The 14,350-nt window shown below is 65.5% G+C and overlaps 7 protein-coding genes across 7 annotated transcripts; 3 read left to right on the top strand and 4 right to left on the bottom strand.

Annotated features, from left to right (window-relative positions):
* Positions 1-5: 5 nt before the first annotated feature.
* Positions 6-2,027, bottom strand: MICPUN_57505 (cytochrome P450; the record flags this gene model as incomplete). The annotated part of the gene is made up of 1 exon (XM_002501166.1): positions 6-2,027. The coding sequence occupies one exon, from the start codon at positions 2,025-2,027 to the stop codon at positions 6-8; it is 2,022 nt and encodes a 673-aa protein (XP_002501212.1).
* A 371-nt stretch (positions 2,028-2,398) lies between these two features.
* MICPUN_81000 (predicted protein) lies at positions 2,399-3,493 on the top strand (the record flags this gene model as incomplete). The annotated part of the gene is made up of 1 exon (XM_002501543.1): positions 2,399-3,493. A coding segment is annotated over one exon (1,095 nt), but the record flags the coding sequence as incomplete, so codon positions are not given.
* Positions 3,494-4,315: 822 nt separating this feature from the next.
* MICPUN_52651 (predicted protein) lies at positions 4,316-5,976 on the top strand (the record flags this gene model as incomplete). Its single annotated transcript, XM_002501542.1, has 1 exon — positions 4,316-5,976. One exon carries the CDS (start codon positions 4,316-4,318, stop codon positions 5,918-5,920), a length of 1,605 nt encoding a protein of 534 aa, XP_002501588.1. The 3' UTR covers positions 5,921-5,976.
* Positions 5,977-6,007: 31 nt separating this feature from the next.
* MICPUN_99833 (predicted protein) lies at positions 6,008-7,720 on the bottom strand (the record flags this gene model as incomplete). The annotated part of the gene is made up of 1 exon (XM_002501165.1): positions 6,008-7,720. The coding sequence occupies one exon, from the start codon at positions 7,718-7,720 to the stop codon at positions 6,008-6,010; it is 1,713 nt and encodes a 570-aa protein (XP_002501211.1).
* An 18-nt stretch (positions 7,721-7,738) lies between these two features.
* MICPUN_57502 (predicted protein) lies at positions 7,739-9,032 on the bottom strand (the record flags this gene model as incomplete). The annotated part of the gene is made up of 2 exons (XM_002501164.1): positions 7,739-8,621; positions 8,724-9,032. The coding sequence occupies 2 exons, from the start codon at positions 9,030-9,032 to the stop codon at positions 7,896-7,898; spliced, it is 1,035 nt and encodes a 344-aa protein (XP_002501210.1). The 3' UTR covers positions 7,739-7,895.
* A 348-nt stretch (positions 9,033-9,380) lies between these two features.
* Positions 9,381-11,046, top strand: MICPUN_99831 (predicted protein; the record flags this gene model as incomplete). The annotated part of the gene is made up of 2 exons (XM_002501541.1): positions 9,381-11,003; positions 11,026-11,046. 2 exons carry the CDS (start codon positions 9,381-9,383, stop codon positions 11,044-11,046), a joined length of 1,644 nt encoding a protein of 547 aa, XP_002501587.1.
* A 917-nt stretch (positions 11,047-11,963) lies between these two features.
* MICPUN_57500 (predicted protein) lies at positions 11,964-14,342 on the bottom strand (the record flags this gene model as incomplete). The annotated part of the gene is made up of 1 exon (XM_002501163.1): positions 11,964-14,342. One exon carries the CDS (start codon positions 14,340-14,342, stop codon positions 11,964-11,966), a length of 2,379 nt encoding a protein of 792 aa, XP_002501209.1.
* Positions 14,343-14,350: the final 8 nt, after the last annotated feature.

Below are 14,350 nucleotides of genomic sequence, written 5' to 3'. Positions count from 1 at the left end.
GCTCTTCACCTCGCGGGAGCCATGCTCTCCTCTCCCACGCCCGCCTGACTCTCGGACCCGCGTTCGGCACCCAAGGGCACCGCCCTGGGCGTGGCCGTCACGTGCACACCCTTGGGGAAGGTGATGGTGGTGTCGTAAAGGAACGGAATCTCAAACCCGGGATCCTTCGTCGCCACGGTGCTCCACTTGAACCTCTGCACCACCGTCGCCAGCGCCACTGTGGTTGCGAGCAGCGCGAAAGTCCCGCCGATGCACGACCTCGGCCCGCTGCCGAATGGCGTGTAGGTAAAGTCCCTGCCCGCGAGGATCCTTCGGCTCATCCGCTCCATCTGCAGCCGGAGCTCCTCCTCGGTGGCGTCGGGCCCGCAGCTCTCCTTCGCCAACCGCTCGGCGTTTTGTCGCAACGACTCCTCGGTGAACCTGTCGGGGTTGAACTCGTCGGGCTTGTCCCACACCCGCGGGTTCCGTCCCATCGCCCAGGAGGACAGGAGGATGAAGTCACCCTGCTTCACCTCGTGCCCCGTCGGGAGCGTGTCGTCGCCCTCGACCACCCTGGGGAACAGGTTGATGGGCGCGTACTTGCGCAGTGACTCCTTCACCACCCTCTGCGTGTACTGCAACCTACCCTCCTGCACGTCCCTGAACGTGGGCGCCCTACCGCCGAGCGCCGCGACCTCCTGCTCCACCTTCCTCTGCACCTCGGGCAGCCGCGCGAGGTGATGCAGGTTCACCGTCAAGTTGCTCGCCGTCGTCCTGTGCCCAGCCGCCATGATGTCGTTCACGTCGCCCCACACGTCCTCCTTCGGCAGCGGATTACCGTCGGCGTCGGTCGCCTTGAGAAGCACGTCGAGGAGGCAGTAATCCTCGTTGTCGCCCCGCTGCTTGTTCTCCTCCAGTTCCTTTCTCCGCCGCCCGATGATGTGGTTGATGCCCACATCCTCGAGCACCGCGTACCCCTCGCGCAGCTCTCGCACGCGCCCGATCCCCAGCAGGTTCTGGAGCTTCAGGATGGGCACCGGCGTGATGAACAGCTCGCCCATGATCTCGCTCGTGTTGTTGTACGCGTGCAGAACCTTGTCGATGATGTCGTAGTCGAGGTCGCCGCCCGAGGATCGCTTGCGCCACTCCTCCTCGCCGCCGTTGAGCTGCGCGTCGATGCCCTCCACCTGCTTGAAGTCCATGTTGAACGCCAGTGACGTGACGATATCGAGCGTCAGTCGCTGCGAGTGATCGTCGATGTCGATGGCGAGATTACCCTCGTCCGTTCGGGCCGCCGCCTTCGCCCACGCGTCGCAGAGCAGGCCCACCCTCTCCTCAACCGTCCGGCTGAACTGATCGAGCGAGAACGAGTTCATGAACGGCTTCTGGCACATGAGCCTGTGCTCGCGGTTGTACGCTCCGTCGCTGCCCGTGATTCCCTTGTTTTTGATGACGTACCTGAAGGCGTCGGGGAGCATGCGCAGCCTGTAGTTCTTGGCGTTTGTGTGGCAGACGTACTCGACAATGTCCGGGTCCACGGTGCTGACGCACATGGGACCGACCGCGTTCTTGATGCCGACGGTCTCGTGGCCGGTCATGTTCACCCACTCCAGCATCGCCTCCGGCATGCCCACGGGCGAGGACCCAGCCTTGAGCAAGGATTTGAAGAAGGCGTTCGACGGGAGCATCACCGGCCCGCCCTCGGGCATCTTGTTCCTCATCCGCTGTCCCGGGAGCAGCGACGACACCGCATCCTTCGCGGCGGTGTAGGGGCAATCGCCCGACTTCCCAGCCTCCACCGGGGTTGGCACATCCGCAGGAACCTCATGCACGACGTCGTCGCACGGCGGGGCCCCGCAGGAGAGGTCGACGAGGTCGCGCGATGTGACGGCGTCTGAGCTTTCATTTTCTCGGTCGGCCGCAACCCTTCGCACGACCGCCGCGCGGCGCGTGGTGAACCTCCGCACGAGGCGATTTGACCCCGATACGCGCCGGGACGACGGTCCCGCGGACGTCGCGGCGCTCAGGCGCGGCGTCGCGAGCATCATCACGACACACGGCGCTCAGTGCTTGTGGTGCCAGACTGCTCAATCGACCATCGGAAGATAGAAAAAGCAGTTTCGATCTCCAAGATATTTTCGTGCAATCCGATTGGTCGTTGCCCTCGATCTTGTGTCTCAGGCTACGAAACAGTCAGCAGTCAGAGAAAAAAAGGCCCATGTTCGCAAAACATTCGGCACACGAAACGGCTCTCTTCAGAAGGGGAACCAGAAGGGAAACCTCGGACGCGACGACGTCAAAGGAGGAGGCCGAACGCACGCGGTGAGGCCTTTCGTCGATCGTATCGTCCTCTCCGCCCGCACGCGTCGAGAGTACCAAATCGTCGATCCACCTTAACGCCGCGACAGCACTCACCACCATGGCGGAGCAGTCCGGTATCCAGGTCGTGGTCCGTCTCCGGCCCATGAGCCAGAGGGAGCTCAAGGGCAACACGTTGCCAGTGGTGACCGCGAGCACCGACAAGAAGGAGGTCACGGTGATCAAGGGTACCGGCGCCAGGACCCTTCGCAACACTTACGCGTTCGATAACGTCTTCACGAGCTTCAGCACGCAGAAGGAGGTCTTCGACAGCACCCTCGCGCCCGTCATTTCCGACGTCCTCGGCGGGTACGAGTCCACGGTGTTTGCGTACGGACAGACCGGCACGGGCAAGACGCACACCATGGAGGGCGACATCAACTCCTCGGAGAACCGCGGCGTGATCCCCCGCGCCGCCTTCGACGTCTTCCGAAGGCTCGCCGACGACAGCTACGTCGAGTCCAAGGTGACCGCGTCGTTCCTGGAGATTTACAACGAGGAGCTCGGAGATTTACTCTGCGACGTGGACCTCAACGACCTGACCGCGCTGCAGCAGAAGCAGAAGCAGCTCCGTCTGGTGGAGGACCCGGGCACCGCCACGAAGAAGGGGCGGGGTATGTACGTCATGAACCTCACCGAGGAACCCGTCGAGTGCCCCGAGGATGTCCTCAAGCTCATGGCGAGAGCGTCTGAGAGGCGCGCGGTGGGGGAGACCAAGATGAACAAGCACTCGTCGCGCTCGCACTGCGTCTTCACACTCAGGGTCGAGAGCAAGAGGATCCTTCCCGACGGTAACATGATGGAGACTGTGGGTAAGCTCCACATGGTGGACCTGGCGGGCAGCGAGTGCGCGAAGAGCGCGGGGGGAGCCGACGTCGACCCCGCGCGAGAGCGCGAGAGGAAGAACATCAACCAATCGCTGCTCACGCTCGGCCGAGTCATCACCCTGCTCAAGGCTGGGGGCAAGGCGAAGGGCGAGCGCATCCCCTACCGCGACTCAAAGCTCACGAGACTGCTCCAGGAGTCACTCGGCGGCAGGTGCAAGACGTGCGTCATCGCCACCGTGTCCCCGTCGATCATGTCCGTGGATGAATCTTTGTCCACGCTGCAGTACGCGCAGGCGGCGGTGGGCATCAAGAACATGGTTCAGGCCAACTCCATGGTCAAGGTGAACGTGGACGGGGTCCAGCGCCCTTCAACCGCTAACCCGGCGTCCAACGGTGCGTGCGCGCAGGATTGGGCGGAACTCGAGATCAAGATGAAATACCTCGAGGCCCAGGCTGAAGAGGCTGCGGCGGCGCTCGCGAGGAAACACACCGAGGTGCAGGGCCTGACGGAGCGCGTCGAGCTCGCCGAGGCGAAGATCGTCAGCGAGGGTAAACGCGCGGACGAGGCTGAGAGGGCGCTCGAGGCTGAAAAGGTTGCCGCGGCGAAGGCCGCCGCCGAGGCTGAGGCGAAGCGGCTCGAACTCGAGGCGAAATTGGAGGATGCCAGGAGGGAGATTGCCAAGAGGGATACCCTGCTCGCGGCGAGAAGGGAGACGGAGAGGAAGCTCACATCCGAGGCCAAGGCACTCCTCGCGGCGCTCGACGCCGCCGTGGCTCAGGGTGCGGACATGCACGCGAAGCTGACGGCCATCGCGCACGCGGAGGCTGCGAAGCGAGCCAAGTCCGCCGCGTTTGGGACATCCGCCGCTGCCGCCGTGGACAGCCTCGACGCCAAAGTCGCGGCCGCCGCGGCGCAGCTCAAGGCGGCGCACGCGACCGCCTCCGCCGCGGGCGCGGCTGCCGCGGAGGCTGCCAAGCGCGGAGCCGACGACGCCGCGCGAAGGCTCGTGGAGGCTGCCGACGGCGCCGCCGCCTTCGCCGCCGAGTCCCGCGCCGCAGCCGCGTCCGACGCGAAAGACGCGCACGCGCGACGCGAGGCGCTCGCCCGCGCCGTCTCCCTCGCCGCGCAGGCTGCCACCAACGCCGTGACGATGGGCTCCGCCGATATGACCGCGGGTGTCGACGCGGTCACCGCCGCGGTGAAAGCGGGGGACGAGGCCCTCGCGAGTTGGGCCGAATCCGCCCGCGCGTCCGTCGACGAGGCCAAAACGCAGGTGGCCAAACTCGTCGCCGCGCACACCCTCGTCGCGCAGCAGGGCGCCGCGGCGGCTGACGACGCCGCGGCGACGGCGTCCGCCGCGCTCGCGTCGCAGAGGGCAAAGCTCGGAGAGATTTCCGCGGCGCTCGCGTCGCACGTGAAGGACCTCGAGGCGCACTCCGCCGCCGTCGACGCCGAACGCGCGGCCGCGGCGGACGCCGCGCGGGGCGTCGGCGCGGGCCTGGACGCCGCCAAGTCCGCGCTGGAGCGCGCCGTCGTGCAACACCGCGAGGGTCAGTCCGCGCTCGTCGCCGACGTCGTGGCGCAGCTCCGGAAAACTCTCGAGACGCAAACCAAAGCCCTGCTCGAGTCGCTCGAGGGAAGCCTCGGGTCGGGGGTATGCGCCGCGATGGCGGAGACGGGCGCCATCGTCGAGACGGAGGCGAGACGCGCGGAGACGTCGCACGCGAGCCTCGTGGAGGCGACCGGGGCTATGCGGTTAGCCGCGCTCGCCGCGAACCAAGCCGTCTCCGCCGCCGACGGGTTCGCCGACGCGGCGGACTCCGGGGTGGCGCAAACGAGGACCGCCCTCGGCTCCATGGGCGCGTCCGTCGCGGAGGCGGCCGAACGCGTGGGCGCATCCGCGATTGGCGCCTTCGACGCGACGTGTGCGTCGATCGACGCACACGTCGCGTCGCGCGAATCCATCGCGTCGACGATTGACTCCGCCGCCGCCGGGTCCAAGTCGGCGACGGAGGCGGCCGCCTCCGCCGTCGGGGAGAAGATCGCCGCCGTGTCCGCGGCCATCGCGACGTGGAACGCCGCGGAGAACGCCGCCGTCGACTCCGCCGAGGCTCGCGCGACGGAGGCGAGCGCGAAGGCCAACGCGTCCCTCCGCGTTGCGACGGATGCGGCGAAGGTCGCCGTCGAGTCGGCGGCGGCGGAGGTTTACGAGTTTAGCGGCGAGGTGGACGCGGTTTTGGTGGACGCGTCGGCGGGTGTTGAGACGCTCAAACTCGACGTGACCTCGGCGATGGGTGCCCTCGGCGGGGAGGTGGCGTCGCACGTCGCCGACGTCGACCTGGCACACGTCCCCGTCGAGCCGGTGCGCGACGTCGAGGCCGTCGCGTTTTCCAGGGTTTTGTCGTCTACGCCCGCGGATGAGGCGGTTCTCTCCGGCGGGGTCTCTCCGGCGGCGTCATCACCGGCTGTCACGAGCGTCCAGGACGACGAGGAGGAGGCGTTCGAGGATGCGGAGGGTGACGTGGTTGATGTTTTTGGTGAGGTTGGTGGTGACGCTCCCGTCGTCGAGTCCGCTCCCGCCCGCCCGACTGCGCCGCCCGCCCCCACGGCGGATACCGAGAACGTCGTGCCCGCCGCGGCGCCGGAGAAGAAGAGCCTGGCGTCGATGCGCGAGGGGTTCAAGTCGAAGATTGCGGCTCCCGCGGGTGCGGAGCGACGCACGTTCGGAGCGCTCAAGGATGTCAACGCGCGGTGAACGGTATCGTCGGGAACGTTATCATAGTCTGGGATGAAAATCGTACGCGTCGTTCGACGGCGACTCTCACGTCTTTATTCGCTCGTTTCACGTCACGATGCTCGCATCGTCCATGCACACCTTCGCGTCGCCCACCGCTCCACGCCCGAGCTCGAGGAACAGCGCGTTCGCGCCGCTCGCCTTGTCCGGGGAGCACCCCTTAAGCGTCGACACCGGCACGGATATCCTCCAGCCGCAGTTATCGCGCCAGTCGGAGACGACGTGGTCCCACACCTTGGTCTTGTTCCCGCACGCTCGTTCCGCCGGAGTCGCACCAAGGGCGTAGTCGTACACGCCCATTGTGCTCACGCCCAGGTACACCGGGGGCTCGTGCGACGGTTCGGTGGCGCACGTGGACCGCACCCAGAGGCGCACCACGGCTTTGGCGCCAGCGAAAGGCTTGCCGGTGTCTTGGCATCTCGTGCAACGCAGCGCCATCCTCCCGCCCGGCGCGACCGACACGCACAGCGCGGCGCTCCCGCCCACGCCGTGTCCACGCTTCGAGATCGTAGCCCACTGGTCCCTGTACGCGGTGAAGCTCCACCCCGGCGATATTTCGTCGCGGTACACGGGAACGACCCGCGGCGCCAGCTGTGCCGACGACGAGGCGTTTTTCACAAAGACGCGTTGCGATTCGCCGCCGCCGTTCAACATGTTCAACCTGTTCGATCCGTTCTCCGAAGAGAAGTCCGCGACGCCCATGCGCGCGCTCGCGCCTTTCCGAGCGTCCACGGGCTCCTTGGTGTCGCAGTGGACGGGCCTGAACCTGAGCATCATCTTCCCCTGCAGCGGGTGAGCGAGGAGCTCGTGCGCCCAGTAGCTGAGGTCGAAGTGGGGCACGGGGCCGCAGCAGATGCTCTGCTCGCCCCACGAGTACTGGCACGGACAAACGTCCACAATCGTGACGTATATGGTCCGCGACTCGTTCCAGCACCGCGTGTACTCCCACTCGGCGTCGGTGCCAGGTTCGATCAACACGTTCTCGCCGGGTACCGTCCTGTTGAAAGAGTCCAACGCGTTTGGATCGACGTCGTAGAAGGATCGTCCGTCGGCCATGCGCCACAGCGGCAGCTTAGTCTGGTTCGTTCGCGTCGCCACGTTTAAGATCGGGCCCGTGATGCACCCCAACTCGTAGCACGTGCCGCACGCGCCCTCGTAGAACCTCGGGTCAAAGTCCGCGACGGCGGCGACGGCGTCCAGGGGCAGCGTGAAGTTTGAGTTGCTCTCCAAGCCCGGGCCCTTGTTGGTGAACGATCCGCACCCGTTGCCGTGCACGTCGCCGAACAGGTGCGGTTCGAACTTTGCCTTCCACGCGGTGGGGGCGTCGAAGTAGGTGGATCGGCCGATGAGCCAGTCGCCGGGTCGGTACGTCGCGTCGTCCACGGAGGCGAGCCTCTCCGGGGGGTACTCGAGGACTTGGTCGGGCTCGGTCGGGCTGGGTCGAGGGGGTCGGGTCGGGGTCTCGGGAGGCGGCGGGGGCGACGACGGCTCGGTCCGGGTCGCCGGAGAAGAGGGCGGCTCCGGTGGGGTCACGACCGGTGGATGCGGACCCGCCGGAGGCGACGGTGGGTTCGGAGTGGGCGGTGTCGCGGGTGGCGACGCGGGAGACGGCGTCGGAGCCCGCGCGCGTTCGGGTGGCTCGTCCACCTCGTCGTAATCGTAATAGTAGTCGGCGGAGGTCACGACATCGTCGAGTACCTGCGCGCTCGCGCGGGCGAGCAGATACGCGCCCAACGCGACGCACGTCCACAGGCGCGGCATAGCGTGAGAGGGGTATGATAAGTTCTGAAGTCAAGGTCTTCATTTCAAGGTGTAATAATTGGTACTGTACAGTCTGACCTAAGCGGGCGACGGCGCGGGCGGTGGGACGCTCGTCCTCCGCCCCATCTCCACCGCCCCGACACGCGTCTTCTCAATCAATCGAGACCGTCGCCGCTTAGACGGTGTCGTCGCCCTTCTTGAGGAGGGGCTCCTTCTCAGCCTTCTTCGCGCTCTTGTTCTGGAACCAGATGCCGAACAGCGCGCCAGCCACCATGGTGCCGATGGACACGAGCACCGGCCACTGGGTGAGGTCGAGGGTGACGTCGTTGGAGGTGATGTTCTCGAGCCAGAGGTCGCCGTGGGCCAGGTGGTACTTCCAGAAGGTGAAGGAAACGGCAGAGCCGAGGAGGACGCCGCCGAGGACGGAGTAGATGAGGGTGAGCGCAGCCTTCTTGACCATGTCGGTGAGGAAGTAACCGGCGACGCAGCCGATGCCGATGGCGACAAACATGTAGTACTCGGGCTGGGGGGGGATGTAGTGGCCGACGAAGGAGTAGATGATCATCATGCCACCACCGCCGATACCCATCGCCACCGCACTGAACATGAGCTGCTCGACAAACATAACCGCGATCCAGAGGGCGAGGCCCAGGGCGAGGGAGACGCCCCACTTGGGCTTGAACTCGGTGATACCGAACTGTTCGGTGAGGAAGAGACCGCCGAAGGTGCCGATGGTCATACCCACGGCGCAGATGAGGAACTTGTGGAACTTGGCGCCGTGAGTGATGAAGAGGATGGAGGTGGCAAGGACCACGAGAGCCATGACCTCCTGGAAGCCGAAGGCCTCCTCGTCGGGGTAAGGGCGGTTGCGGGGAACGCGCACGGGGCCGTGACCGAGAGCCTGGGGTGGTTCGGGATAGGGGGAATACGGACGGTCAGGTGACGTTCTTGGTTCGGAGTCTCCGCCGCTCGGTCGAGGCGGGAATTTGGGTTTCATGCGCACCTCCTGCTTCCAGAACTCGGTGCACTGCTCGTTGAGCGCGGCCATCTCCTCGGAGACGGCCTGGGTGGCGGCGAGGTCACCGGCAGCCTCAGCGGCGTTGAGCTTCTGCTTGAGGTCGATCTGCGCCTCGAGACAGTCGTCGACCTTCTTGCGGAGCACGTCGTAGCCATCGCAGTCGGGGCCCTCGCAGTTGGCATCAGCCTCAGCCTCGGACACGCCAACCTTGGCGGCCGCCTTGAAGCTCTTGTGCGCCGCCTTGGCGATCTGCACGTTCTTGATGGCCTGCTGGAGATCGAGTCCGAACGACATTCTTGTTCGTCGGTTGCTTCAAGATGTAGCCGGTGGGCGACGGGTTGAAGTGATGCGCAGTGGGGGGAGTTGTTGGGGAAAGTAACCACCGTCGGTTACAAGCCGAGCTGAGCGCTAATGGGTGATTTTAGAGTGAGTTTCCATACGAATCGGCTGAACAAAAACCGGAGTCGATTTTACTCGCTTTAGTGTACTCGCTGTGTACTCTTTTCATAGAACATCAGTCACAAAAATTTGCGAAATTGGATCCAACGTGTCATCGCTTTGGCCGTCCGGCGGTCGACCTCGGAAAAAGCAACTTTCAGTGGGCACCGCCGAGATCCCACATCAACGCGCTTCGGGAGCGCGATGCCTTCCGACGCGGCGAAGAGGAGGAAGGAGGAGCGCGCGGCCAAACGCGCGGCGAAAGGGTTCACCGTGTCGAAGCCGAAGCCGGGATGCGAGTGCTGCGACGACGTCGGCCACCCGGCGGAGGCGACGCCGTCCTCGGGTCCCGGCTCGGCGGACGCCGCAGTCGCGGCCGCCGCTGAGGAGGTCACCGTGCGCTTTCCCCCGTCTCTGACGAGCAGACAGCGCGCGGTGCTCCACGCGGTTGCCGAGCGGCACGGCGTCCCGCACTCCAGCTCAGGCGACGGCGAAGCCCGGCGGATAACTCTCGGGCGAGGCGCCGAGGTCGTGGACGTCGACGCCGTCGGGACCGACGTCGCGACAGCGGACGAAGCAATCTGCGAGCTGCTCGAGACGCACCTCGGGCTCTCCAGGGACGACGCCAGGCGCGCGTTCGACGCGCCGCCACCGACGACAAAGACCGCGCGAGGGACCGCCGAACCGAAGCGAGGCACCGCGCCCGCGGTCAAGGGCGCGGACGTCACCGTCGAGGCGTTCGTCAGTCGGACCCGCGCGCTGTTGGAACTCGAGCGAGCCGCCGAGGTTGAGCAGAGCGAAGCCGTGTTGAAGGGCATGAGTGCGGAGACGGCGCAGCGCAGAGGTCGCGCCCTGTTGGGGTTACGGTGCGTGGATCTGAGAGGCGGGTTGTTGGGCAAGACGGTGGTGACGCTCGAGCTGGCGAGCAGGAAGACGACACAAACGCCGCCGCTGCCGCCGCACAAGCTCTCGCCCCACGACGTCGTGTGCGTTCGCCCGGGGAAGGGCGATACCTGCGGCGAACCCCTGTGTACGGGCGTGGTGTACAGGGTACGTGACACCGCCGTCGAGATCGCGGTGGACGACCTACCGGAGCGATCGTTGGAGGGGAACCTGAAGGTGGAGAGACTGGCCAACGAGACGTCGCACCGGCGACTGGTTCAGGCGCTGGACAGGGTCGGGCGAGCGCCGTGCTCGGCGGGGGATCCGGGCGGGAACGTTGGGGTGGGCGCCGCACTCGTCGACGTCATGTTCGGCAACATCCCGCCGCGGTTTCACGCCGCGGCGGGGGCGTTACATAAAACGGTCAATCCCGGGCTGGATGCTTCGCAAATCGACGCGGTGGCTCACGCCCTCGGCGCCGCCGACGTCGCGTTGATCCACGGTCCCCCGGGGACTGGTAAGACCACAGCTGTGGTGGAGTACGTGACCCAGGAGGTGGCGCGCGGGTCACGGGTGTTGTGCTGCGCCGCGTCGAACGTGGCGGTGGATAACCTGGTGGAGCGGCTGATGCGCTCGCGGGGCGACGCGTTGAGCAAACTGGGTTCCGGGGCGCAGGCGAAAATCGTGAGAATCGGGCACCCCGCGAGGCTTTTGGAGTCGGTGCTCGACGCCAGCCTCGAGGCTCAGGTGCTAAAATCGGACAACTCCGCTTTGGCGAGGGACTGCGAGAAGGAGTGCAGGGAGCTCCGCCGTGTGCTGCTCAAACTCGACCCGAGGAAGGACCGAACAGCGAGAAACGACGCGAGGCGCGAGCTTCGAAGACTGGCAAAGGAGGAGAAGGCGCGCCAGCGAAAGGCTGTCGACGAGGTCATCGGTGGAAGCAACGTGGTTTGCGCCACCTTATCAGGCGCTCTGTCGAACTCGCTGAGGGATCAGTCGTTCGACGTCGTGGTGATCGACGAGGCTGCGCAGGCGCTCGAGGCGGCGTGCTGGGGAGCCATCTTGAAGGGTAGGAAGGTTGTGCTCGCGGGCGATCACCTGCAACTTCCGCCCACGGTCATGTCCGACGAGGCTGCGAAGAAAGGTCTGAGCGAGACGTTGTTCGCGAGGGTGCACGCCAAGTGGCACGGTATCGGCGTGGCGCGTATGCTCACCACCCAGTACCGAATGAACAGAAACATCATGCAGTGGGCGAGCGACGAGCTCTACGAGGGTAAGCTGGTCGCCGCCGACTCGGTCGCCGAGCACCGGCTCGAGGGGGCGGGCACCGGGACAACCCCCGTGCTTATGCTGGTCGATACCGCGGGGTGCGACATGGAGGAACACTGCGAGGAGGAGGGGGATAGCAAGGACAACCCGGGCGAAGCCGCCGCGGTGATGGCGTTGGTGCGAAGGCTGATCAAGTCCGGCGCCGCGCGACCCGAGGATATCGGTGTCATAACCCCTTACTCCGCGCAGGTTGGAGTTCTTCGTGACCTACGCGCCGCGGACGATACCCTCGCAAAGCTCGAGATAAGCACCGTGGACGGGTTTCAGGGAAGGGAAAAGGAGGCGATCATCATCAGCGCCGTGCGAAGTAACGAGCAGGGCGAGGTTGGTTTCCTTTCAGACGCTCGACGGATGAACGTCGCGGTGACCCGCGCGAGGAGGCACTGCTGTCTCGTGTGCGACACGGAGACGGTGGGTAGGCGCGACGCGTTCATGCAGCGGCTGGTCGCGCACTTTGAACAACACGGGGAGTACATCTCCGCCGCGGAGCTGGAGGACGAGACAGTCACGTAACAGTCACGAACGTCGTTAAAATTCTTTTTAGCTACATCACGTCAGTTCTGACGTCTTACTACATCACATATCGATCACGAAGCGCCACGTGCCCGTGTCGATGTTATATTCCAACAGCTCGGCGCCCATTCGCCTGGTCTGCTGCACCACCTTGGCCTCGAACTTCTTTCTGGATTCCTCCGTGTCCTTCTTTGAAGTGCAACGCAGCAGGGTCACCTCCGCCCTGGTCTTGAGCCCCTCGCCCGATCTCGGCGCCGACACGCCGGACGCTTCGTCGTACATGTACACCGCCCCACGCTCGATTCGAACGACACGAGCGACATCGATGCCGTTCAGGTGGGTCGCATCCACGGGTTGAAGCCACCTGACTGATCCGAACCCTCGGCGGGTCACGCGGAAGTCTCTCAGCTTTTTGCCTTCAACTTCGAATTCGCACGAGTACCCGTCGTTCTTTGCGCTCTCCGTCAGGATGAAGGCGGGTTCGACGAACTCGTCCTTCTCCGCGATCGACAGGACAGCCGGCGACGTCTCCCCCCCCATCGGTGTTTCGAAAGTCTCCGCGCGGATGATGAGCTCCCTCGGCTTTGACGCGGGTTGGAGCATCCACTCCTCGCGACGAACGGGGCTTCCCCTGGGTCTGAGCGATATGCGAGACGGAGCCGGAAGCGGCGCTCGGCTCATGTAAACGCGGCGCGGAGAGCTCGTCGCCCACGCGGAGAGCTGAGAGCCACCCTTGCCCATCGCGCCGATCGTGGAGGCGGGAGACGCGTTGGACACCCCAGAAACAACCTCGCGACTCGCGGAGATGATCTTCGACGATTCGAGCGGTTTGCCGTAGGGCGACGAGTTGACCTTGGGCGGCGCCAGAGCAGCGTTGGCGGCCGGTACGAGGCCGTTCGAATACGTCGTCGCCTGCGACGGGTTGGTCGCGCTCGGAAAGAGCGACGAGCTCGGGAACGACGTCGAACTCGGAAAGAGCGTCGGCGCGGGCGAGGGAGTTTGAATCTGCGGGATGGTGCCGCCCCCGACGGGGGGTCTGAGACCCCCAAACAACGATCCCTGCGACGCGTTCTGCGCCGCCCCAGTCCCTAAACCCCCGAGCGACGCGAGCGGCGAACTTTGGGCCGGCGGCGTCAACGAGAACGCCGGCGTCGTCAACGAGAATGGCTGACTGGTCGCCGGTTGCGTCACCGCCGGCCGAGTCAGACCGGTGAATGCCGGCGCTGGAGCAGACTGAGGGTTGAACATACCGAGCGACGACGACAGCGGACTCGCCGCAGGCGTCGTCGTGGCCGGCTGCTGCAGCCCGGTGAATAATGAATTCGCCGGTTGAGCCGCCGGCTGCGACATGGTGAAGGCCGACGTCGGCGAGGTCGCCGCCGCGGTCGTCGGCGTGAAGCTGAACGGGTTCGCGCCGGTAGCCGGGGCCCCGGTTTGCGCCTGGGGGAACGAGAACATGTTCTGACTCGCCGGCGCGGCGGGAGCAGGCGCGGGCGTCGTCTGCGCCTGGGGGTTGAAGGCGAAGCTGCCGCCCGGCGTGGACGGCTGGGGCGCGGGCCACGGCGAAGACGCGTTCGTCGCGGGGGTCGGGCCGAAGGGGTTGGGTCCCGGAGTGGGTGTCGACACGAGCGGCGTCGTGGTCGTTCCCGGCCAACTCGTCGGCGTGGAACCCAACGTGTTGGTGTTGGTGTTGTTGCCGAACAAATTCGTGCCGGAGGTGTTGTTGTTGCCGCCGAACAAATTCGTGTTGTTGTTGTTGTTGTTGCCGCCGAACATCGTGTTGCTGTTGTTGTTGTTGTTGTTGTTGAACATCGTGTTGTTGTTGATGGCGGTGGATGCGACCGGGGAGTTGAAGTTGTTGTTGCTGCTTCGGGCTTCATGACGGATTTGCTCGGCGGATGAACCGCGGTGCTCGGGCATGGCCTCCACGTGATGAATGGTTCCGTGTGTCGTGGATCCGTTGTTGTTTCGCTCCACGATCCTCGACGGGCGATACTCTGCGGTGGAGTTGGTGGCAGCCCCCGCGGAAGAGCACTGGCGAGATGTGTGCGCGGACGAACCACAATTTGCGCACACGTGCCTCTGGCGGCAGCGCGTGCCGAAGCGACACCTCCCTTCGTTCCAGTGCGAGCACGCATTCTGCACAGGCTGCGTCGTTGTCTGCGTGGTACCAAACGACGATGCCGCCAAGTTTGACGTCGAGTTCCACATACCCGGAGCCTGCATGGAGCCCGATACACCCGGCGTGGAGTTGATGGGCCGGCCGAACGCCGAACTGCCGAACGCGGGCGCCCCGCCCGTTTGCCCGGGAAACCCCCCCGTCGGCGATGCCTGCACCCCGCCGAATGGTGCCGAGGTGGCGGCTGGACCGAACGATCCGGATCCGCCGAAGGGATTAGCGTTCACGGTCGCGCCGAACGCGGGTGCACCTCCGAACGCCATTTGTCTCG

This window comes from Micromonas commoda, chromosome 4, assembly GCF_000090985.2.
Source record: "Micromonas commoda chromosome 4, complete sequence".
In the NCBI taxonomy this organism is placed as follows: Eukaryota; Viridiplantae; Chlorophyta; class Mamiellophyceae; order Mamiellales; family Mamiellaceae; genus Micromonas; species Micromonas commoda.
Note: the sequence above shows the minus strand (reverse complement) of the source record. Positions and strands in the feature narration are given on the sequence as shown.